This window comes from Erinaceus europaeus, chromosome 8 (genome assembly GCF_950295315.1).
Source record: "Erinaceus europaeus chromosome 8, mEriEur2.1, whole genome shotgun sequence".
NCBI lineage: Eukaryota > Metazoa > Chordata > Mammalia > Eulipotyphla > Erinaceidae > Erinaceus > Erinaceus europaeus.
In genome coordinates this window covers 31926498-31952929 of record NC_080169.1, presented here as the reverse complement: position 1 = coordinate 31952929, position 26432 = coordinate 31926498, and the positions used below count along the sequence as shown (strand labels likewise).

General features: G+C 35.9%; 1 protein-coding gene across 4 annotated transcripts in view; it reads left to right on the top strand.

Moving 5' to 3' along the window:
• Nucleotides 1-26432, top strand: part of ITGB8 (integrin subunit beta 8) — a 113226-nt gene that overhangs the window by 60542 nt on the left and 26252 nt on the right. For 2 of the 4 annotated variants that reach the window (XM_007532261.3, XM_060196115.1), the window contains exons 3-7: nucleotides 2256-2427; nucleotides 8630-8876; nucleotides 9326-9491; nucleotides 10817-10975; nucleotides 24340-24435. In XM_007532261.3, coding sequence (XP_007532323.1) covers nucleotides 2256-2427; nucleotides 8630-8876; nucleotides 9326-9491; nucleotides 10817-10975; nucleotides 24340-24435 — 840 coding nt within the window. The remainder of the gene's footprint in view (nucleotides 1-2255; nucleotides 2428-8629; nucleotides 8877-9325; nucleotides 9492-10816; nucleotides 10976-24339; nucleotides 24436-26432) is intronic. The other 2 variants (XM_060196113.1, XM_060196114.1) reach the window with 1 other exon arrangement.

Genomic DNA, 26432 nt, shown 5'->3' with positions numbered 1-26432 from the left:
CATCAAACTTCTACTGAAAGAGCTACAGCAATATATTAACAGTAACACAATCATATTAGGGGACTTTAACACTCCACTATCTCAACTTGACAGATCATCCAGGCAGAAAATCAGTAAAGACATAAGGGAGCTAAATGAAGAGATAGATAAACTAGAACTATTGGACATTTTCAGAGTCATTCATCCCAAGAAACTGGAATACACATTTTACTCAAATCCACATGGATCATTCTCAAGGATAGACCATATGTTAGGCCACAAAGATAGCATAAGATAGCATCAGCCTATTCAAGAGCACTGAAATAATCCCAAGCATCTTCTCAGACCACAGTGGAATTAAACTAACACTTAACAATCAACAAAAGATTAGTAACAGTCCCAAAATGTGGAAGCTCAACAGTACACTTCTTAACAACTTCTGGGTCAAAGAGGAAATGAAGGAAGAAATCAAAATGTTTCAAGAGTTCAATGAAAATGAAGACACAAACTATCAAAATATTTGGGACACAGCTAAAGCAGTCCTAAGAGGGAAGTTCATAGCTATACAAGCACACATTAGGAAACAAGAAAAGGCACAAATAAACAGCCTGATTGCACATCTCAAAGACCTAGAAGAAGAACAACAAAGGAATCCTAAAGCAACCAGAAGGACAGAAATCACTAAAGTTAGGGAAGAAATAAATAACATTGAGAATAGGAAAACCATACAAAAGATCAATGAAAGTAAATGTTGGTTCTTCGAAAGAGTAAACAAAATCGACAAACCTTTAGCCAGACTCACAAAACAAAAAAGGGAGAAGACCCAAATAAATCGGATAGTAAATGAAAGAGGAGAAATCACAGCAGACACTGCAGAAATTCAACATATCATGCGAGGCTTCTATGAACAACTATATGCCACCAAGCTAGAGAACCTGGAATAAATGAATGATTTCCTAGATACCTACCAACTTCCAAAACTAAGTAAAGAGGAAGTGGATAACATGAACAGGCCCATCAAAGCTAATGAAATTGAAACAGTTATCAAAAATCTTCCCAAAAATAAAAGTCCTGGACCAGATGGTTTTACAAATGAATTCTACAAAACTTTCAAAGAAGAACTAATACCTCTACTTTTAAAAGTCTTCCAGAAGATTGAAGACACTGGAATACTCCCTGCCAGCTTCTATGAAGCCAACATCACCCTGATACCAAAAGCAGACAGGGACACAACCAAAAAAGAAAACTACAGACCAATATCTCTGATGAACATAGATGCGAAAATATTGAACAAAATTCTAGCCAACCGGATACAGCAGTATATCAAAAAGATTGTTCATCATGACCAAGTGGGGTTTATCCCAGGCATGCAAGGTTGGTTTAATATACGTAAATCAATCAATGTGATCCACCACATCAACAAAAGCAAGACCAAAAACCACATGGTCATATCAATAGATGCAGAGAAAGCCTTTGACAAAATTTCTGTACTTTTAAACGCCTTGTTTGTTCTTAGAAAAAAGTCTGGATGAAAAGTTAAATTATCAATATTTTTTCAGTCAAGATAAAATATTTTTAAAACTTGATCTTTAATTCTAAGTGTACTAGATGGTTATTGGATAACCATCAGTTAAGCAATGTATAATGAAATAGTAATGGAAATCTTAAATTCAGTTACAAAAACAGGAGAATTTAAGCCACAGTTTATATCACTTAAATTCATTTGGGGTGTCATTCCTGGTTTATTGAATTATTTACAGGTCACTATATGCATAAAAATGGGATTTTATAGTCTGAGATATAGAGTCATTCTTTCATGCCTTTTCAGTACTTAATTAGGCATGTTACTTCTAAGAATTTGGTCTCAGAGTCCAAACATAACAGTGTAATAAACAGAACTGAGGCTTATACTTGGAACCACTTATCGGTCTATTTTGGCAGAATTTTCTTTGGGAACAATCTTTCCAAAGTAAAATATTCAGAAAAAAAATAAGTTGGCATATTTTTATAGTGATAAGTTAACAATATTTAAAGTACTTGGCTTAACTTTCCTCTTTAATATTCATTTTCTTCATTTTCAATAAGGTTTAGAAATTTAAGCTATATGTAAGGTAAATTTGCCCGTATCCTTATTGGAAACATGTGACTATTTTAACTATTTGCATAATCTGTACTATTGAAAGATACTTGCTTTGCAATATTTATTAGGTGGTTTTCTTTGGTTATAACTGCAATAATATGTACTAAAAAGTCAATGATGTTCCTTTTTTTAACAGGATTTCATCTCAAGTGGATCAAGGAGTGAACGTTGTGATATTATTTCCAATTTAATAAGCAAAGGCTGTTCACCTGACTCAATAGAATATCCATATGTGCGTGTAATGCCAATAGAAAATGAAATTAATACCCAGGTGACACCAGGAGAAGTTCAGATCCAGCTGCGTCCAGGTTTGATGATTTTCAAATAGTTCTACCATGTTTCTTCATTTTATATTACATTTTTTATTTAATTATATTTAATATTTATTATTAGACAGTCTTGTATATCTACTGTAATAGCAAAGGGCTCAGAATCAAGTAATTACAATTTTAGTCTTTGCTGTATGTGGCCCTGAACACTTGCTGTAAACTTGAGCACATTGCATTGCGATTATGTGTCTCCAATTAATGTGTCTCCAAACTTGATCACACTGTAGTGTGATTATATTCCTACTCCATGACCAGCTCTGAAGGATGCGAATGTGTTTTATTACAAGCTGGTTCTCCCAATAACTAGTATACCGCTGGCAGAAGGCAAGTAGTCTATAAGTACTTGATGGGTTTATTAGATAATAAATTAACAGGAGATATGCCTTAAGTGCTTAAAACATTTTGAAACCATTTTAATACAAAATTATAATTCATAATTATCATAAATAATTGTGTGCTGCTTTGTGTTGACCTCTGACACAGCATACACTTTTCCTGCTATACTTCTCTTATACTTGCCTTTGCCATACATTGCATTCTATAGTTTTACACAGGCTTTAGAAAGCATTCATTTTCCCCTGGTACCAGAGAGTCCCAGGATACAAAGTACATATAGCAAGATAAATTCAGGGAGACAGGTAGACATCACTCCATTAGATGTATATAGCTTTAAGCAATAAGGAGTTGCCCTGAAGTCTTCATCATTTCATCCTGAGTGGTTTTGTCCTGTCACTAAGTGTTCTAAAAACCATATTAATACACTCAATTTCTACTCTAAAACAGAGCTAGAAAAGCACCCTATTTCCTTTTTTGGCCCTAGGCTCATTAGTAGCTTTCAATTAAAACTATGCTACTAATCATATCAATTATACAGGTCAGTATGTACACATATATAAGAATTAACTGGAAAAGAATGTACAAAAGTAAAAGTAGCCTGTATAGTAAGGTTACAGCACTTGCTATCATTTATTGCAAAAAGACAATATTTAGTATGGTTAATTATTCCTTTTATAGAAAGAAAGAGATAGAAATAAAAAAGCACATGCCATTATTCACTTAATTCTTACTTCATGTGCTGGATAGTATCCTTATTGAGAAAATAAATAAAATTGAAATTAGCAAAAGATAAACAAATATTAAATTACATAATCTAAGGAAAGCAAATGAAAAAATATATCTCTAAGGATAAACTAAAATTTCAGTCACAGACTATCTAATATTAGGCTGGATAGATAGCTCACCAGGGGCTATACCTTACTTTGTGTGCAGCCCAAGTTCAAGCTGCAATACCACATGAGAGGTTTAATGCCACCAGAGTAAGTACTAGTGGTGTGGTACTGTGGTTTCTCTCTTCCTTTCTTGATAAAACACCACAGGATCTTAAGTTCAAGGATATATTTGGAGATTCAACCCCTGGGCAAGCGAAACTAAAGATTAAATCAAACTAAAAAGCTTCTACACATCAAAATCAGACTACACAAAGATGAACAGGTAGCATAATCTATTGGAAGCAGATATTTGGCATCACATATGTGACAAGGGATTAATACCAAATATCTATAAAGATATATAGCTCAATAAGAAAAATCCAATAATCTGATAAAATGGGCAAAAAATTTGAAGATCATTTTTACTTTTAGTTTTATTGTTTTTATTTATTGGATAGAGATAGCCAGAAATCAAGAGGAAAGGGGATAATAGAAAGGGAGAGAGACAGAGTGACACCTGCGACAATGCTTCACCACTCTCAAAGCTTTCCCCCTGCAGATGGGGACTGGGGGGTGGACCGTGTCCCTATGCTGTAATATATACACTCAACCAGGTGCGCCACCACCTGGCCCCTGAAGATCATTTTTAAAGAAGACATACATATGCCACACAGATATGAAGAAATTGACCCCATATTGCAGCTGTTGTATTCTTGCCTATGGGTTCCTGATTATTTAACAATTTGTTCTGCTATGTATCTGAACACTTTTTTAGCCACCAAGTTCCAGATGATACTATGATGCCAACTTAACTTCCCTGGACACCCCACCAATGTGTCCTGGAGCCCCGCTTCCTCATCCCACTAGGGAAAGAGAGAGACAGGCTGGGGATATGGATTGACAGAACAAATTGTTCAGCGGGGAAGCAATTACAGAAGCCAGACCTTCCACCTTCTGCACCCCATAATGATCTTGGGTCCATGCTCTGAGAGGGTGAAAGAATAGGAAACCTATCAGGGCGTGGGATGGTATATGGATTTCTGGGGATGGTCAATGTGTGGAACTGTACCCAGCATATCTATATGGGAATCCCAGCATTCTCTGACTAGGGTCTTGGAAGAAGAGGTGGCCTGGTTGTGACCCAACTGCAAATATGGTGCCTGCAGGCAGTGTGATGTCTTGTTACAGATTGAGCCCTTCTCTCCTTGTGCTTTCCCCTCCTGCTCCCACTGAACATGTGCAATCATCAACCTTGTGATGCTCCTTTCTTTAACAGGAATCTCAGCTATTCTCTGATGAATTTTGCTGAGTTATTTTGTTGTAACATTTGTTTTCTGAGGGAGAGCCAACTTTTAGTGACTTGAAATAATAGTAACGGGAGTTGGGCGGTAGGGCAGTGGGTTAAGCGCAGCGCAAGGACAGGCATAAGGAGAGGTTCCAGCCCCCGGCTCTCCACCTGCAGGGGAGTTGCTTCACAAGCGGTGAAGCAGGTCGGTAGGTGTCTCTCTTTCACTCCCCCTCTGTCTTCCCCTCCTCTCTCCATTTCTCTCTGTCCTATCTAACAATGATGACAACAACAGCAGCAATAATAACTACAACAATAAAAACAACAAGGGCAACAAAAAGGAAAATAAATAATAATTAAATAAATATAAAAAATAAAATAAAATGATAAAAAAAATAGTAAAATATACATTAGGGAGTCGGGCGGTAGCGCAGCATGTTAAGCACAAGTCGCATAAAGCACAAGGACTGGTAAAGATCCAGGTTCAAGCCCCTGGCTCCCCACCTGCAGGGGAGTCGCTTCTCAGGCAGTGAAGCAGGCCTGCAGGTGTCTATTTTTCTCTCCCCCTCTCTGTCTTCCCCTCCTCTCTCCATTTCTCTCTGTCCTAATGACGAAATCAATAACAACAACAATAATAACTACAGCAACAATAAAAAGGGCAACAAAAGGGAAAATAAATAAATATAATTTAAGAAAATTTTTAAAAGAAATAATAGTAATAGATATAAGCTATAGTTCCTAGCTTATTTTCCTTCCCTAAGAACGGTGAAATTAATTCTTTCCAAGGTTGAAGAAAGAAGGAAATTCTCTAATTCTTCTTAAGAAGTAATACTATATATATATATATATATATATATATATGAAATCTAATGTATACTTTGCTAACTAAATATCAGAACTTGGTTAATTTTAATGGTGTCATATAAAATATTCTCTAATTTAGTGTAACCTAATTATACTATTTTTCTGATACCTTTATAAATTAAAATTGTTTTTCAAGAAGACATACAAATTAGAAATGGTATGGTTTTGCTATCAGTGGCACATATGCCCTATTTTGCCTCCCACAGAAATTCAGAAATGTGATGGGTTTTGTTTCAAATCAAGTCTCAGCTTCTGGTTTTCTCCTGCCTCTACTCAAGTATAATGAATAGAAATCAACTGTGCTTTATTTCTAATACAGATTTCTGATGATTTTTCAGTTTAATTTTATTTATTTTTAATTTTATTAATTTTATTATTATCTTAATTTTATTCATTTCTAGTGGTCCTCCATTAGTGTCCAGTCATGTTTGCTGCAGTAAGTGTTTCAGAGATGCTCACACAATTATCTTGAGTGATTTAGAACTCAGTCTAACAAGTTTTACTTCCTTATGCTATTCAAACCAATACTGGCAATAGCCCTAAGTAGGTCTCCACTTCCCTCCAAATCCTCTTTGTTATTCTGTGTCACAAACTTTCTTCTTCTCTTTAAAGTTAATTAAGGGAAGTAAGGTTCCAAGCTTTTAAAATTTCAAAAGTGGTGACAGTGAAGCTTTCCTAGAGATATTATAAATGGCAGCATGAACAGTGGGGTGGGAGTTTCAGATGGTACTCTTTTCCTCCTATAGGCAGAAACTTAAGTTATCCCTGTGCTGTGGAGAAGAAGCCATGGGTGTTAGCTTCTTACTCCAATAAATATGTGGACTTTTTGAAATTCTGTATCAAAAATATTCTTCAAATACAGTTAGGTCAGAAAATGTTTGAGGGGCTTGGCATATATTCTAAACCCAAATACTACAGAAATGACTATAAAGTTCATAGATGAATCTTGTTTAAAATTTAGTAGCTGTTAGAGCATATGTACACAATGATTCTCTTTTCCACTTTATTGAAAACTTGTTTTACTAAGACTTCATCCACAATGAGGTCTTCAACTGACTCAGATACATGTGTTAATGCCAGCATCTGTGTTTTCCAAAATCAAGTAGCAGAAGCCTCAGCTCATCATTCCTAAACATTTGGAAAGATCTTTATTGCCCTCTTCTTTGCTGAGATCAGTGAGACCTAGATTTCTTTGCTTGGTAGAGAGCAGCTGGTGTGTGCTAAGATCTCCTGTGCAGCTAGCTATTTGGTTGGAGTACCCTAAATAGTAGCTTGGGGCTCAAACATCAGCCTTTGCTGATGGCTGTGATAACCAAGCAACAATAAAACAACCTGAACTATCAGCTGAATAACTGGTGTATTTTGCAATCTCTCTGAAAATAGCCATTTATTCTTAGAGAGGTCATAAACTATAATGACACATCAAAAAGAAAATACTATTTACCAGTGCTCAGTAGTTGTTTGTCTAAGTAAGCAACTGTACAACTTGTTGCAATTAAAGGTGGGGGGTTCAAAAATTATCTCCCGTTGAGGCATAGTCTCCAGTTGTGCAACATTTCTATTTAAATAAGATGAATAGAAAAATGTGATATATTTTGATGCTTTCACATTATTTCACTTTAAAATAAAGTTAAATATTACCCTATCTACTATATTTTAACTTCCATCACAATTAAATTTCTCCACCGAATTGCAAGATATACCCATAGTAACAAGCCTTTTCACCAGGTACTCAGAAATGAGAGCTGAATATTCATTCTCTGAAGGCATCTCAGCTACTAAGGTGAAGGTCTAAGTGAATTGGCTGAGCTGAGCTGTAAATATCCAATTTCCCTTCCAAGCTCTTGAGTCCAATAGCTAGAAGTTTTATAGTAATGGGTTTACTGTTTCTAATTTATAGACAAATTAGAGACAAATAAATGTCCCCTTTCTCACAAAATTATTATATACCAGAAAGATGTTAATATTTTGAATATCTTTGATACATCTCATGTGTATTCTTTAACCAAAAGGATGGGATTACAATTGCATACAATAAGTGATTTTTTTGTCCATTTTAAAAACTGCTATTATTGGAGTTTTGTGCCTGCATGACAAATTCACTGTTCCCAGGAGCATTTTTCCCCTTTTGATAGAAACAGAGAGAAATTGAGAGGCAGGATAAGATAGAAAGGGAAAGACAGAAACATATAGATCTGTTTCACCACTTGTAAAGCTCCACCCCCATGGCAGCAGGTGGGGACCAGAGGCTTGAATCTGGATACTTGATAATGTGTGTGCTGAGTGCCACTGCCCGGCGCCAGTGATACTATTTTCTGGTTTTCTTCAAATGTGGATGTCAGGAAAGCCACCCTCAAACAGTGATTTACTCTCTCAAGACAGAATTCTGCTTAATGTTTTATCCTGTGCTTTTCCAAACGCTAAGAGAAACACAGGTTCATATGATGATAAATGTGTATATTGTGAGAAATTCATTACAGAACTTAAGAGAGGCTAGCAGCTTGGAAAGTGGCACAGTAGATAGTGCTGGACATTCAAACATGAGGTCCTGAATTCAGTCCTTGGTATTGCATGTACCAAAATGATAGTCTAGCTATCTGGCACTCCCTCTCTTTCTCATTAACAAGTAAATAAATAAATCACTTTAAAAGCAAGTTGGATGCTGTGTTGCTGTGGTTTTCAAATTGCCTGACCATTATTCCAGAGTATTACTAATTTCATTACTTACACAAAAATTTGTGATAATTTCTCTGTATCTAAAATAACAGCCTGCTCTAGATCTTGTAAATGAATACTACATGATGTATATCTTCTTTTGAACTAGGAGCTGAAGCTAATTTCATGCTGAAAATACACCCCCTAAAGAAATATCCTGTGGATCTTTATTATCTGGTTGATGTTTCAGCATCAATGCACAATAATATTGAAAAATTAAATTCTGTCGGAAATGATTTATCTAAAAAAATGGCATATTTCTCCCAAGACTTCCGCCTTGGATTTGGCTCATATGTTGATAAAACAGTTTCACCATATATTAGCATCCATCCAGAAAGAATTCATAACCAATGCAGGTACCTATTGTTTTATATGGATTTTATAAATCTATAGGATTTTTTTTTCTTAGAAAGTATCATTTTATGCATTGCACCAAAGTAAAAGGCACTGGGGTGGGGTGGAGGGTTCAGGTCCTGGGGCATGATGGCAGAGGAGCAGCTAAAGGGTGTTGAATTGTTATGTGGAAAGCTGGGAAGTGTTACGCATGTACACACTATTGTATTTTACTGTCAACTGTAAACTATTAATTCCCCAATAAAGAAATAAAAATATATCATTTTGAAAATAATCACCAATATCAAACTTCTTTTTCTGATTTTATAAGCACAAGTTTTTCTTTAGTAATATTCCCTTGCCCCCACGACCTCACTAGCACCACAGTTTTACTGTGGGTAGTATTTTGGATTTTTGAAAGGTTAGAATAGGATACAAAAATAATATTTGAATTTATTTCTTTACCACATAGTGACTACAATTTAGATTGTATGCCTCCCCATGGTTATATTCATGTGCTCTCTTTGACGGAGAATATCACTGAATTTGAGAAAGCAGTTCACAGACAGAAGATTTCTGGAAATATAGATACACCAGAAGGAGGTTTTGATGCCATGCTTCAGGCAGCTGTCTGTGAGGTAAGTTTCACATTACTTAAATGTTTCTTTATTAACATGCAACCTTCCACAAGAATTGAGAATTCTAGCTTTCTCTTAAATTCATGGAGTAAAACTATATCATAGAAGAATAAGTTTTTTCCTATTATTCATCATCACTGTTCCTCACTTTGATATGTTTTCAGGACAAAGGGGATAATTTTAGAGAGAGTTATAAATAGGAAAAGATAATAGGGAAAGAATAACTTATGTAATAACTTATGGAAAATCCTTTCAAAAAGCCTGCTCTTTTTACTCACCACTATTTGAGGAAAAACCAAGAGTGGCCTGATGTTCTACTCACATCATGTTGAGTGCTATGCATCTCATAATCCTCATAAAAATGGCTTATTATTCCAATGGGACCACTAGAAATCTCTAGCCAGGAGGTAGTATGATCAAAAAGCTGTATCAAAATTGAAGATACATAAATAAAATTGAATGCCACGTATGAAACAGCATTATATTTCTGTATGTCATTCTGACCTGATTTACTTTGATAAGCTCAGAGTAGCATTTAAATGTGATAAAAACCACTACAGTACAGATCAATGTTGTGTACGTGGGCTTCTTACACGTTTATGTATTTTTAAAATTTTTTTATTTATAAAAAGGAAACATTGACAAAACCATAAGATAAGAAGGGGACAGCTTCACACAGTTCCCACCACCAGAACTCTGTATCCCATCCCCTCCCCTGTAGCTTTCCTATTCTTTAACCTTCCAAGGTCATTGTGGGATGCAGAAAGTGGAAGGTCTGGCTTCTGTAATTGCTTCCTCACTGAACATGGATGTAGACAGGTCGATCCATACTCCCAGCCTGTCTCTCTTTCCCTAATGGGGAAGGGCTCTGGGGAAGCAGAGCTCCAGGACACATTGGTAGGGTTGTCAGTCCAGGAAAGTCTGGTCAGTATCATGCTAGCATCTAGAACCTGGTTTTGACAAGAGTTAACATACAAAGCCAAACAAATTGTTGACCAATCATGGACCTAAGGGCTGGAATAGTGCAGATGAAGAGGTGGGGGTCCTCCATTTTGTAGATGGCTAGTGGGCATTTTAGTTAAATTCCAAAGGGCCTGTGGCTATACAATTTTTTTTTTCCTTTTCCTTTTTGCCCCTGAGCTTGAAATCTGATATGCCAGTGGATCCAAGTTATTGTCTGGGGAGATGATGTCATGGCTGGAAAAAGGACCAGAAAGCTGGATCAGGGAGGAGACTACCTCCCTAATATGGGAAAGAGGGGTAAATATTGTTGACTGTAAACCCCATTGATTTGATGTGATCTGGGCTGCATGTTTATTTCTAAGAGTCATATTGGATGGCGAAAAGAAGCTAAAAGATTGCTGCTAGTGATGACGGATCAGACATCTCATCTCGCTCTTGATAGCAAGCTGGCAGGCATCGTGGTGCCAAATGATGGAAACTGCCATCTGAAAAACAACGTCTATGTCAGATCAACAAGCATGGTAATGCACAATGGGATCATAATAGTTAGCCTCTTTTTGTGGAAGTGTAAATTTAAATTGACATTTCATCTATTTCTGTACCCAGAAATGAAGAGTGCATGATACAATACTGAGTCTGGATAAGCCATGAGAAAGACATTATGGAAGAGTACAATCTATAAAACTAATAAATAAAATGAGGCTAAAATCCGTACACTACACTTATAGCTAATTCTCTGATGTGCAACAAAGCACTCCATTATTACTGAGAAAAATTATATTTTATGTAACTGAATAATCTTAAAAGGAAAAAACTGCCTCTGCCTTTGTCTTATATACAAATGGATTTATTTTATAGTTGGTAAGAAAAGTATACTTGTCTTGAGAAATTTTCACAGATTTAGGTAGAATCAAAAGAGAGACTTGAGTCAAAAAAAAAAGTTTTTTTTTAATTAATGTTTTTCAATATTTGTACTTCACTCCTTCCCTCTAAGCTTATTTATATTTAGGGATTCTTTTTTATTTTCTGAATCAGTGAATTGCTTTCAGAGACTTAGCTTGAATATGAATCATATTTATCTATATATTCTTCTAGAACTGCATCTTTCCCAGCATTCGTCAACTCTGCATGCATTTACCTCCCTATGCCAAAAGACAAGCAATCAAAAAAACCTGAAAGAAAAGAAAAAGAACACTTGATAGTTCTATTTACTAAGTAGCTATGTTCAAATAAATAAACTATGTCCCTAAAATTTTCAGTAATCACTAACAAAATAACATATCTGAACCATATAATGTACATGATTTGTGCCATTCATAATAAATAACGTACTAAAACCTTAGAATATGATTGGACATTGCTACCTTAATTTTCTGTTCCACACTGGTTACCTTTCTGTCCATCTTTGCAAAGATAGGATGTTATCTAAAGGAACATAGCTAATGTAATCTTAAAACTGGGAGCTACAGGGGATCAGTTGGTAGAGCACACATCCCTGGTAGAGCACACATATTACCATGTGTGGTAATCTGGGTTCAAGTCCCTGGTCCTGACCGAAAAGGGAGGAGCTTCTCAAGCAATGGAGCAATACTGCAGTGTTCCTCTTTCTCCTTCTCTCTATCTCTGCCTCACTTTATCTCATCCTCTATCCAAAAAAAAAAAAAAAAAAAATACTAAAGGAAAAGAAAGAACTCTTCCCTGGGAAAGGTAGAGTTGTATAGGTACAGAGCCCACTGATAAACCTGTTGGTAAAAAAAAAAAATGATAATAGTACTTAGATCAAAGGGTTATTATGAAAATGGCATGGCCACCCAGCTGGGGAGCAAAGGCTCAAACCTGGGTACTTATGCATGGTACTGTGTGTGCCCAACATATACCACTACCTGGCCTGTACCAATATTCTTCCACTAAAGTTCATTGACCCTTCTCCACTCCTTTAACTCAATGCCTCCCCCAATCAATTGGTAACTTCAGTTTTACAGTTCAAATCTATAGCTATGTTTGCACTGGACTTTGTCTGTTTCTTTGCATTGTTTAACCTATGTGGGTGAAATTATTCTGTATTTTCATTTTATATAAATATCTAGTATTCCTCGTAGGACTAACTTATTGGTAATAAATGTCTTTAAGTGCTTAAAAACATAAAAAGAAAGAAAAGAAAATGGCATGCCCATAACTTGGGTTCTATGCTAGTTTTAGAGGGTTACTAAATGCCTTTAGCTAGTAGCTCATGAGTGCATCAAAGATGCCAAGATGTCTTTTCTTGGAAATTTAAGATATTTAAAATTTAAGTACCTGGTGAGTAGGCTATGGTGCTCTAAGACACCTTATATAGAATTTGGTAACTTCACTTTTAAAAGCATATAAATTATAGTATGGGTCCCATGAGTAAAACTTATTTTCTTTTAGATCTGTTTATTCATTTTATAAGTGAGAGAAATATCAGAGTACCACTAATCATACTCAGTCCTCAAAATTCAAACAGTGGCATCAAGCATACAAAGCATGCACTGTGGTCACTGAGCAACTTCCCCAGCCCACGTAATAGTCTAATATTAGCTATTTGAATAATTTGAAATATCCTACTAAATTTATAGAAAGTCAAAAGGAGTACTATATAACTACATGAAATATTTTTCATCAGTGACTGTTTTAATTTCTGGCAATTTACAATGTGAAGATTTTAAAGGTAGCTAGATTTTTTTTAAAAAATTTATTTATTGGATAGATACAGATAAATTGTAAGGTGTGGGGGAGAGGGGGAGAGGGAGAGAGAGAGAGGTGCTGTTACAGCACTGCTTCACTACTTGGGAAATTTTCTGCCTGCAGGTAAAGACCATAGCAACATGTGTGCTCAACTTGATGTACCACAGCCAAGCCCCCAGTAACTAGATTTTGAAATCGGAAATTTATGATTTGAAGGTTTAGGGTAAAGGAGATAATGTCCCATACTTTTTCATGCTTGAGATTCAAGAGGTCTCTGGTTCAATCCCTGGCACCACCACTTACATGCCAGAGCTGAACAGTTCTCTGATCTCTCATGAAAATAAATAAACATTAAAAGTAAGCAAAAAAGACACTGTCACTTAAACTGTGGAAATTGAGGGGCCTAGCATGGGGCTCTCTAGGAGACCATCTCCCATGTAGACATGAGGATCTGGGTTTAGTTCCTGGCAACACATGAAAGCAAGAGGAAGAATCCCATGGGTGGTATGGCAGTGCTCTGTGCACCCTCTTTCCCACCTCATTAAAAAAAGGGGGGGGGATGCAGGTCACTCAGCAGCAAAGAACATGATTTTTATCTCTAGTACTGCAAAATAAGTAAAAATTTATGGTTTGGAATTAATCCAGTAATGTCATTGCCTTTGCTAATTCTTTTCTGTTAGATCACATTTCACTTTGGTAGACCCACCCACTTCTACTTAGTCATTTCTTATCTTTCCGTCCTTCTATTTAACCTCTTTTAATTTGAGATAGTCTCTTAATTTATTTTCTGGGGAGTGGAAGAGGAGACAAGAGGAACTATTCTATTATTAGACAAGAAGCTTTTATATTTTTTTAAAAAATAATAATCACATTATTCTCAAATTGAGTTGCATTATTCTTTTGAAGTTTCGCCAATTCTCTGAAGTCATTTTTCCATAATTGTATTTGAGAGGGTGCTGTTGATCATCTAGGAAGGATATCCTAAAACAAAGAAATGTTCTCATAATTTTAGACATATGTCATACCATATGACCTTACAGGAGTAAATTATAATTTTGATAAAATTTTAGACAGCATTTGTGTTCCTATAACATCAGCAATTTAGACAGTCTTTCATGAGCTTCATTTATCTTTGTGAACATTGTTCCACCTACCAAAAGCAGTGAACTTTCTACATGTCACTGGTTAGTATGGAGTAAACCAATTTGCACAGTATGTTTACTACTTTTGAATAATATTTGTGTCTCATTTGCTCCAGTTCTGTGTTTTAAAGGATCCTTTTTAATAATTCTCATTCATCCTCATCCTAAAACAAGTGGATTTAAAAAATTATTTATTTATTCCCTCTTGTTGCCCTTGTAGTTTTATTGTTGTAGTTATTGTTGTTGTTATTGATGTCATTGTTGTTGGATAAAACAGAGAAATGGAGAGAGGAGGGGAAGACAGAGAGGGGGAGAGAAAGACACCTGCAGACCTGCTTCACTGCCTGTGAAGTTACTCCCCTGCAGGTGGAGAGTTGGGGGCTCGAACAGAGATCCTTGCGCCAATCCTTGCACTTTGCACCACCTGCGTTTAACCCACTGCATTACCGCTCAACTCAAAAGTGAATTTTTTTAAATTGATCCCTTGATATGCATTTAAGTATATAAGATATACTATTGCTCTGAAACCTATTTTTAATACTACTCTGAATTTGATTCTGAGCCTATCTACCTGCTCATTTTTAGCAGTTACAGGGCCCCATACATGTACAATAACACATAGATGCACACACTACCACCATCCGAAGCAATTCCTTAAATTTTGTTTTTTCTTTATTTTTTGGGGGGAGTGGGTGTTTAATGGTTTACAGTATAGTCTTTAACACATAGGCACAGCCTGCCATCTCCCCTTGATGGATATCGAGGAGACAATGGGATCACAATGTCCCTTCATCCCGTTCTTTTTTCTACTTTCCCAGTGTCTTTTGCTTTGGTGAAATATTTACATGAGAGAAAGACAAAAGAGGAACAGAGAGTAGAAACAATACAACATTGCTCCACCATTCCTAGAGCTCCTCCTAGTGCTGTCCATTGCTGAGGGTCAAGTCCAAGGCCTTGCATACCTGTATACTGGGACAGCTAACTCCCAGCCCCTTAGCCTGTTCATTTTAAAAAGACCTTCATCCTCTCCATTGGGTCAATAATGAGGAACTGTCAAAAGTAGAAGTTAAACAAGCACTTAAACACTTTGCTTCCTGACTTCATCTATAGCATCCAATATTTATGATAATAAATTATATCCTAGCTTTCTGGGTCAAGATTCAGGTCCTTTATTTAAAGAATAACCAATACAGGGGGTCGGACGGTAGCACAGCAGGTTAAGTGTAGATGGCATAAGAAATAACCAATACAAGCCCAATACCTAAATTATATAGGCATACACAATTTTTTGGCTCTATAGTTGCATATTATATAAAATCAATGTGATTTAGGGAAGAGTAGCTACCATTTGTTTTTAGTATTTACTAATTAAAACCATTATAGCAAGTATTGCATAGAGTATAAAGTTAACATTTACAAATCATAATTATCTTTCTCTTAAAAAAGTAAAGCTGAGTTAAGAAATTAAGTTTACCAAGTCTAGAAAATAAAAAGTTAAATGACAGATCTGAGGCTCAGTCCAGTTCACATGCACACATGAACACAAGAAGGTCTTAATGTAATTTATTTAAATATATATATATATATATGTAAATATATATTAGGGAGTCAGGCGGTAGCGCAGCGGGTTAAGCTTATGTGGTGTGAAACGCAAGGACTGCCTTAAGGATCCCAGTTGGAGCCCCAGCTCCCCACCTGCAGGGGAGCCGCTTCACAAGCAGTGAAGCAGGTCTGCAGGTGTCTATCTTTCTCTCCCCCTCTCTGTCTTCCCCTCCTCTCCATTTCTTTCTGTCCTATCCAACAACGACATAAACAAAAACTACAACAATAAAACAACAAGGGAAACAAAAGGGAATAATATATATATATATATATATAAATATATATATATACTAGTGATTTAATAGTGATTAACAAAACTGTAAGATAACAGGGGTACAATTCTACACAATTCCCACCACCAGAGCTCCCTGTCCCATCCCTTCCATTGGAAGTCTCCCTATTTTTTAATCCCTCTCTGGGAGTATGGATCAACATTCTTTATGAAGTATAGAAGGTAGGAGTTCTGACTTGTGTAATTACTTCTTCACTGAATAATGGACATTGGCAGGTTAATCCATACCCCTAGCCTACTTCTATCTTTCCCTAGAGGGGTAGGGCTCTGGGGAGGTGAGGTTCCAGGACACAGTGGTGAGGTCGTCTGCCAGAGGAGGTCAGGATTAATGTAACTTCTATCCTAACTTCTGGCTTCGGTCTTATTTATGGAAGAAATAAAGCATACAATTTGGTTTAATAAAATACAAAACTAGGGGGACAGACGTAGCATGAACAAGGACTTGTGTTTGGGCCCCCACAACCTACCTGCAAGGAGGAAGCTTCATGAGTGATGAGGCAAATATTACAGTCTCTCTGTCTCGCTCCCTCTCTATCTTCCCTCCTCATTTTCTCTGTCCTATCAGATTAAGAAAAAAAAATGGGAAAAAATAACCTCCAAGAGCAGTGGATTCATCATGCAAATACCAAGCCCCAGCAATTACTTTGGTGAAAATAAATAAAAACTATATAATCAAAATAGTTTATATTTTCACATTTAACATATTTGGATATGACTGCTTGCAAATGATGATATTCTAATGAGTAAATTACATTTTCCATTGCTTTCTATGTGGCAGAATGAAAAAGATTTAAAAATGCAATGTAAAGACCCAGGCGGTAGCGCAGCAGGTTGAGGGCACATGGTGCAGAGTGCAAGAACCGGTGAAAGGATCCCGGTTCGAATCCCTGGCTCCCCACCTGCAGAAGGGTAGATTCACGGGCAGTGAAGCAAGTCTGGAGGTGTTTATCTTTCTCTTCACCTCTCTGCCTTCCCCTTCTCTCTGTCCTGTCCAACAACAACAAAAGCAATAGCAACAATAACAACAACAACAAAGGCAACAAAATGGTAAAAATGGCCTCCAGGAATGGTGGATTTGTAGTGCAAGCAACAAGCCCCAGCAATAAACCTGGAGGCAAAAAAAAAAATGCGATGTAGTTTTATAATTTATCTAGTTATGACAGTTTAAAACATGACAATTTTTTAAAATTGTGATGTTAATATGAAACTTATTAATGGTATAGAAAATATATTATTTATACTGAGGTTCTGTGATTTGAGCCTGTCTTCCCACCCAGCTGCTTCTCATAGAGATGACCAGTCTAATTTACAAATCCCATTACAATCATTATTCTCACCCTTGACAGTGGCCAAGAAAAATATCAAGTGTCCAGCAATAATAAAAGAAGGTTAAATAGCAACTATTTGGAAGAGGCTCACAGGTCATTCAACAAGACTTAAGTAATTTCAGATTTTTTTCAAGTGTCTCTATAATTCTCAGTCCTGGACAGAGAGATTCCAAAAAGTAACATTCAATCATACCCCTAATTGTAGTGGGTAACTTAGTTTGACATTTCTTTCACAGTTTATCCTTATATGTATTTCATCATTTCATAGTCAGTGATTATTCATCCACCCTATCATAGAACTTATCACCCTATCACCAAACTACTGACCTCAGAGTTCCTTTCTCCTGCAGTCCTGCAGTCTTATGGATGTAAGTTAGCTGCTGAATTGATCATCATCTTAGATAATTGAAGTTAATTGGAGAAGGCCTATTACTGAAAATTTGCCTTCTCTTAAGTAAAAGCAGTCAGTAGCCATTGTTTGACTTCTTTCTGCAATTTTGTTTACAGGAAGTTTTTCGTGAAGCTTTCTCTTTTCCATGTGACCCAATAATTATATTATCTTCAATTTTTACAGGGATGAGATAAAAAAGTCAAATTAGAGAATTTTTATTTCATTCAAAACTTTGCTACTTTGCTACCTAAATATATTTTTGAAAGGATTATTTCTGACATTTTCACACTGTGAGATTTATGTATAATTAATGCTGATATCAACAGGATTCCATTTAAAGACATAAGTTGAAGTAAAGAAACTCATAAAATATTTGTGTTCACCTATAACTAAAAATAATAGCCTCTTTTGCAAACAATATTTGCAATACTTTAATTTGCATAGATTTATTTTTCATGTAAAACTTACATATTCAAGAATTATGGATTTGGTTAAAGAAGTTACTTGAGTATTCCAGAAAAAAATAGTGAGAGAAGCAGATACTATTGGCATCTAAATGGTAAGGGTCAGGGGTGTTGCTAAATGCCCTTCAGTGCTCTGGATTCTACACAAATCAGAATACCTGGTTCCAAATGCCAGTAGCATCACTGACAAAAAAAAAAAAAAACCCTGGTTTATCTGACTATTACTGTACAATATATAGATAGCAAATAGACTATTAGGATTGATATGAGCTGGCAACACATAATTCAAAATTACCATCTCTAAAAATTTCCTTGACAAGGCTATTTTCATAACATTTATCTCTTCTCCATGAACAAATAATTCAGATGCTTGAGTGCTTGATTTAATCAAGATGTTGGGGATTTCTGTATTTTTTTTTCAATCACTGGAGCTCAATGCCTGCACATCCATCACTTCCAGAAGCCCTCCTTTTTTTTTTTTCTTAATTAGGGCAGAGAGAAATTAGAATGGACAGGGAGATAAGAGAAGCAGAAAGACAGAGAGACATCTGCAGTAATTGCTTCATGACTCAGGAAGCTTCTTCCCTGCAGGTGGGGAGCAGGGGCTGAACCTGGGTCCTTGTGCATGGTTATGTATGTGCTTAACCAGGTGCTCCACCGCCTGGCACTGATTTTTATATCTCATAATATTGATTATTAAAAATGAAAAAAGTTATTATGGTGCTGCAGGGGCGACTTAGCAGGAGAGCACATGATTTGCATATACAAGACCCTGGGCTGAATCCCATAAACTATATGAAAACAAGAAAGGCAAAAACAAATAGAACATTATAAATGGCTGAACAGTTATTTGGGATCTCTTTCTCTTCTTTTCTGTCTCTTTCCTCTTCTTTCTCACAGTAATAAAATTATTATGAACATTACTTATATTAATATAATTTAGATATATTTATTATATATGTACAAATAGCACATATTAAGAGAATTATATCTAATAATTTAGATATATTTGTTTATTATATATGTACAAATGCCACATATTAAGAGAATTTTAGAAGAGGTTTGTTTATTAATGTACATCATTAAAATCCTCCTATATATCTCTATGTAGTTATCTCTTTATACTGAAACTGTCCACAGTGACCTATTACCTCATCTTCACTACTGACGCAAATTTATGTTACTTCCCACAAGTCACTGTGAAGGTGTTGATGAAGATGAAAAATGAGAAATAAATCCTTCTGCTTTTAATTACTTTACTGCTGTCTTGGCATATTGCTTTCTCTTCTCCTTTATTTCCTTGAAATGCCTGTTGTCTTTATTAACTACTTCCAGAATTTAAAGAAAAAATATGTAAAGGATTAGACAAAAGAGAGGTTAGAGTGAAGGATTATTAACATCACCAGAAAGAACAGATGTTTGAGAAAGAGGGGTGTTCCTACTAGTAAAATATAAATAAAAGATAATGAAAGAAAAATACTTAACATATAATATACTGCATAGAGGAAAGAGGAATGGCCTTTACCGCTGTTCATTAATCCACAGCTCTCCTGTTAACAGTGTTTTAAACATCTGTTAAACATTAATAATGTTGAACAATCTACCTTGAAATACATAGAATTATCTTTTAAAACATATCCTTGTAGGGTTCAAAAATTCATTCTTAGAGGCTTAAAAGTTCAACTGTACTTCTTAATGAGCTTCTGACTAAACTGGGATATTCTAGATTTAAAGTTTGTATACTATTAGCCAGAGTGACTTCCTGTTTTATAAAGGAGGAAATGGATTAAGGCTCCAAAACTACATACATTTGGAATTGTTCTTTAAATACTTATTTTATTTGAGTTAAGTAAAATTGGTTAAAAACATAGATTAAAAATTTCTGAAACTGTGAGTGGTTTTAAATATTAAGACAGGAGACTGCCAAACTGTGATTATTTTCTGTCAAGACAAAAATATTATAAAAGCTGTCACCATTAAAAAAGTGTTCCTAATTCAGCTGTGTTCACCCTTCCTTTACTTGTACTGGCTGACTTAATAGTACTATGCAAACTATCATAAATCTTTTTTGAGAGTATACAGATTAAGAAGAAGGAATAATCTATCTTGAAGAACCTGCTTTTAGAAGATTGTTTTCTGTTTATATTCTTAATAATTACTCTGGGTAGACTTTTTCTTATGAAAAATCCATGTGGTAATACTTTTAAACCTCTCCATAAATTGCTTTCAGTCACACTTAAGTCTATTTCATGAAATTATTATATCTATTAAAGAAAGTATAGATTATTTAGAATAAAAGTTTTTTTTTTTTTCAATTAGACCAAGGATGGAGTGGGAGTGGGGAGGAGGCATCATGGTGCCATCATACCTCCTACATGGTGCTGGGGCTTGAACTTAGAGCATGTGGCAAGGCATGTGCCTTGCTTGGTGAGATTTCTCTCTGATTTACAAAAGGATATTTATTATGACTGATATTTTAGTCCATTTGGGCTGCTATAGAAAATAAGGTAAACTGAGTGGCTTAAAAACAGCAGGAAATTATTCCTCCCTGTTCTGAAGCCTGGGAAATCCAAAATCAAATTGATTTGGTGTCTGACGAAAGCCTACTTTTTCCACAAATGACCCTTCTGAGTTGTAATTTCATATGAAAAAAGGAGCTAACATGCTATGGTCTCTACAAAGACACTCACCCCACTTTTACGAAAGCTGCACTTTTGTGCCATAAATAATGAGAGCTCCACTGTTATATCATAAACAATCTTTTAAAAGTCCTACTACCAGGAGTCGGGCAGTAGCGCAGCAGGTTAAGCACACCTGGCACAAAGCACAAGGACCAGCGTAAGGATTTTGGTTGGAGCCCCTGGCTCTCCACCTGCAGGGGAGTCCCTTCACAGGCCATGAAGCAGGTCTGCAGGTGTCTATCTTTCTCTCCCCCTCTCAGTCTGTCTTCCCCTCCTCTATTTCTCTCTGTCCTATCTAACAAAGCCGACATCAATAACAACAATAACTACAACAACAATAAAACAACAAGGGCAACAAAAGGGAAAATAAATAATAAAAAAAGTCCTACTACTGATCTAGTGGGGGTTGAATTGTTATGTGGAAAACTGAAAAATGTCACACATGTACAGACTATTGTATTTTACTGTTGACTATACACCATTAATCCCCCAATAAAGAAATTTTTTAAAAAGTCTTACCTCCTTATCCCATCATTTATGGCTTAAACATATGAGCTTGGGTAAGAGAATACAAGTATGCATACAGTAGTGTTCCTCATGTTAGTGAAAGTATTTTTAAGCCCAAGACTGCATCTTTTTTTTTTTGCCTTGGGGGTTATTGGAGGGGCTCAGTGCCTGCACTATGAATCCACTGCTCCTGGAGTTTTGTGGGTTTTTTTTTCCGTTTGTTTCCCTTGTTTATCGTTTTTGTTATTACTGTTGTTATTGCTGTTATTGTTGTTGGATAGAACAGAGAGAGGAGGGTAAGACAGAGAGGGAGAGAGAAAGATGGACACCTGCAGACCAGCTTCACAGCTTGTGAAATGATCCCCCTACAGGAGGGTTGCTGGGGACTCCAATTGGGATATGCGGGTACTTCCTCTTTGCACCATGTGCACTTAACCCGCTGCGCTACCGCCTGGCCTGGCCCCCCAAGACTGCATCGTTTATCTGTGTGTTTTAGTGTAATATGTTAGCCACAGAACTTAGGCTAAAAATAAAAGCAGTAAATTTCAATCTTGCTATGTGCATAGTTACCAAAATGCAGAAATGTTTTTGGTAATTTTTATTTATTTATCTTCCCTTTTGTTGCCCTTGTTGTCTTTTTATTGTTGTTGTAGTTGATGTTGTCGTTGTTGGATAGGACAGAGAGAAATGGAGAGAGGAGGAGAGAAAGACAGACACCTGCAGATCTGCTTCACCGCCTGTGAAGCGACTCCCCTGCAGGTGGGGAGCCAGGGGCTTGAACCGGGATCCTCATGCCGGTCCTTGCGCTTAGCGCCACCTGCGCTTAACCCGCTGCGCTACCACCCAGCTCCCTAAAATGCAGAAATGTTAACCAGCATACCATGTGAGAGAAAGCAAAAATGACTGAGTAATTTGAATTTTAGTTACATGGTAAAATAAGCTCACTTACATGATCCTTAACTGTGCTAACTTTAACCACTGCAGGTAAGTTTTATATCATCTCTCAGAGATGTGTCTAGTTATAAAGAGGTTGTTGTTCGAGGTCATTAATTTGTAGAAGAGGGTTTATAGAAAAAGAAAAATAATAAAAAATTGGGGTTGGGAAGACTGTTCATTGGCTGCTTACCTGACTTTCATGACTAAAGTCTGGAAATCTCAAAGTCATTCCACAGCACCACAGTAAGTCAGAGCTCTGGTCTGTCTCTCTTTCACACATGGAATATTTTCTTTTACTGGGCCTGGTGTATTAACCAAAGCAAGGGACTCTAGGGAAGGAGTGGGAAGAAGGAAGTAAAGAGAAACTTTGGACCCTGTTGCGTGATGATGGGTAAAGGCCTAAGTTGTGGGTGAGAGTCATCTACAGAGAACATTCTTGGTGAGACAAGAGATTATACCCATGTGTCAACAACTACACTGTAAACCATTTACTAACCCCCACTCATAAAAGTTGAGGAGAAAAAATAAGAAAAAAAGAACAAATATTTTTCTCTGACATGTCTTTTCTAAAAGGTGGTATTTAAGTGTATCACTTTAGCTGGCAATTTCTGTAGTTGTCAGAGATTTTATCTTTACTGAACAATATTTTACTTCCTTACTTATTGTTCAAAGTTCATGGCACCAGTATGCTGGGCTAGCTTCGCGGGCGGGAGACAGAGACCAGGGACACACGGCTGAGCAGAGAAGCAGTATTTCTTTATTCACGAGCTAACGGTTCAAGAAACTAATCCAATCTAATCACCACACAATTTTTTCCTCCCTCTCCTCTGATGGCAGTCAGGAACCCAGGAAGTATCTAGGATAGGGGGCGGGGAGAAGGAAGAAGCTCTAAACTAGCAAGGGCTAAACCAAATCTCCCGGAGGCGGGGGGGGGGGGGGGGGGGGGGGAGTGAGACCAAACCAATGTAACAGAAAGACCATGTAAATAGACCGCAATGTAACAGGAAGGAATCCAAGAAGCAGAACTGCAGAACTAGAAGCATACCAACACTTACTCATTCCCAGTTTTCTCACTACAAAAATATCACTATTTGTTCTACCTATTTTTTAATATCTCAAAGTAAAATATATTTGTAATTTGTCATATGACAAAAGGTTAAGGGCCATAAGGTATGTAAGCTCAAAGAAATATAAGTACACACTGTACAAGACCTAGGAAATAAGACTCAGGATGGTGGCTGAGTATTGAGCACCTACAACATACAAGAAACTATGTAAAGTAAGTCACGTACTGTTGTTATCCTTAGATATCAATACCATAGGGGATACACTTAAAATAGAATTTTTGTCATAATTATAACATGATTTCAGCACATGATTTTAAGGAGTCCATACCATATTGTGTAACATCAAATATGTACATAAATATATATATGTTATGTGTGCATTTAAATGCATGTACTTGCATTATAATATTTTTCCTAAATTTCCACTTGAGTATGTGATCACAAATGTATATCTGCATCTGAACATTCAGTTACTTTTAATTATATATTTTTGAATTTGTTGTTCCTAAAATGAGGTGTTGAACACTTTTCATACTATGTTGAAATCAGCCCTGTTCATTTTTTCTAAGTTCTAGATTTTTATGGAACTTTTTCCTGAACATGTTGATGATATTCTGAGGTGTTTTTTTAAATTGTCTCTCTAATAGGAAAATAATTCTCAACAAAAAATATTTCTGTCAGCCATTTTTCTTTCATAATAGGTGTTTGAATGTGTAATGGGTTCGACTACTGAATTTCACTTCCTTCTTTATCTCATTATTTTTTATAGGAACATCCCTCATTAGGCCAGCTTTCAGAAAAATTAATAGACAACAACATTAATGTCATTTTTGCAGTTCAAGGAAAACAGTTTCAGTGGTATAAGGTATGTTCATTCCCAACAGTACTAAAGTAATATTTTGTCCTAGTTGAACCTAGAAGTACTCCTTAGAACCACGGTCAGGATTTTGAAGTTATTGTACTTAATACAATCTGTATTTAATACTATGCTATATATGGTATGTTTTTAGTATAAATAACATCTCTTTATAATTCCTAGAACCAGGTTTGGCCACTGATAATTAACATAGTACTGACTTTCGAATAATCCAGAACACTTTTATTAGTCAGTTCACACTCAGCCTCATGGTTATCCTGCTCATTCTGTTTATTCTGGCCCATGAGATATCATTACAATAGAGTAAGGTTGAAGAACATTTAAGTTGAATAATTTTAAAGATCACCAGAAATGTAGATTTGATCTAAATTATCAAGTAAATGACCAAAAGAAGTCATGAAATTGACTGGCCCATTCAAATTATTCCTTTATATGAATAATTATATTTTTAATTTTATTTTTAATTTAAAAGTTTTGTTAGTGATTTAATAATGGTTTACAAAATTATAAGAATATAGGGTATACTTCCACAGTGCATCCACTACCAAAGTTCTGTGCTCTCACCTTCAAACCTCCCAATGATAACCACCATAGTTCTCACAAAGTCTTAAAGCAAATTTGCATACTCCACTGTATTTTTTTTTAGTTATTATAAATTCATCTGTTTCAGTTCAGTAGATTTCACTTATGAGTGATTACATCCAGTAGTTATCTTTTACCTCTTTATTTACTCTTGTAAATAATAACTTAATAATAAGTTACATATCCCCTACTATACTATAATATTTAACTCTTATTTATCCTTCAAGACAGTTCATGAGTTACCTCCTCCAGAAAGCAACCCCTCTGAGTTCTCAAAGGTTTGATGGGTATTTTTCTTATTGAAGTCTGTACCTTTCATATACAATCCATCAAATGTGTTTTTTAATTATCATTTATATACCTGTGATATGCTTAAATATGGTGGCTATGTAGCTTCTCCATAGAAAAATAATGTGTCTAGCTTCTCCAAAGAACACAATACTTCCTTTATAATGGTTAGATAAATGTATGTTGAAAATCTTTAAATTGATACATTTTCACTATTGCTTGAAATATTATATTGTTATTTAAAATAGTGGTTATAATAAAAGAAAAACTTGATACTTGTGAGTGATAAAATGAGCAGATAAGTGGACTCATAATCAGATTCCTTAAAAAATTCTTTTTTTTTTCCCCCAGAGGGGGAGGAAAGTTCAGGAGAGATGACCAGAGGGCTGTGAACTCTAGTTCTACTAGGATCCAGAGAGAGAAGAGGAAAAAAGGACATTCAGAAGTACTAATAGGTTCAAAATCACAGCTGGGAACATTCTAGGTTGCACTTATTTCAGAACCAGTCTTCCTTGAGTGACAGTGTAGGATGACCCAGCCTCACTTTAGAGAGTAGGACAATCCCTACCATTGCCACTTTATAATGAGGGAAAGATCCTGGAGAGCCCACAAGAGGACTTAAGGGGTTATTCCTGATTTAAGTGACCAGTGATGGTGATGTGAGGCACCTATTAGAGGTCTAGGCCCATAATATCTATGTGGAAGTTTCAAAGATTTGCTGATTAGGGCTCAAATAATGGTATGACCTGGTATTGGCCAAAAAGGCCATCATAGAGTGAGCCAGTCTCTTGCCCTTCTCCAACATTTGTTGCCCTTTCTTTATCTGATAAGCTTAGACTTTCTCCCAATTGTTAAAAAGTTTTCGGTGTCGTTTATTGTATCCAAACTAGTATTAGATTTATGTATTCTGGCCTCAAGTTAGGGAGGAAATACACCTAAGATTAAGATAGGATATAAGTTAATGTTAGGTTTTGTTGCATTTACTTCTTTGATAATCATAATAAAGTTTTTCATAGGGATAATAATTGTCCTTTAGTTGATACATATATACCAGTATATCTCTTGGCCAGTTATATACAATCATTCTTCTAAAGAATATCAAGTGGAGGAGTGGT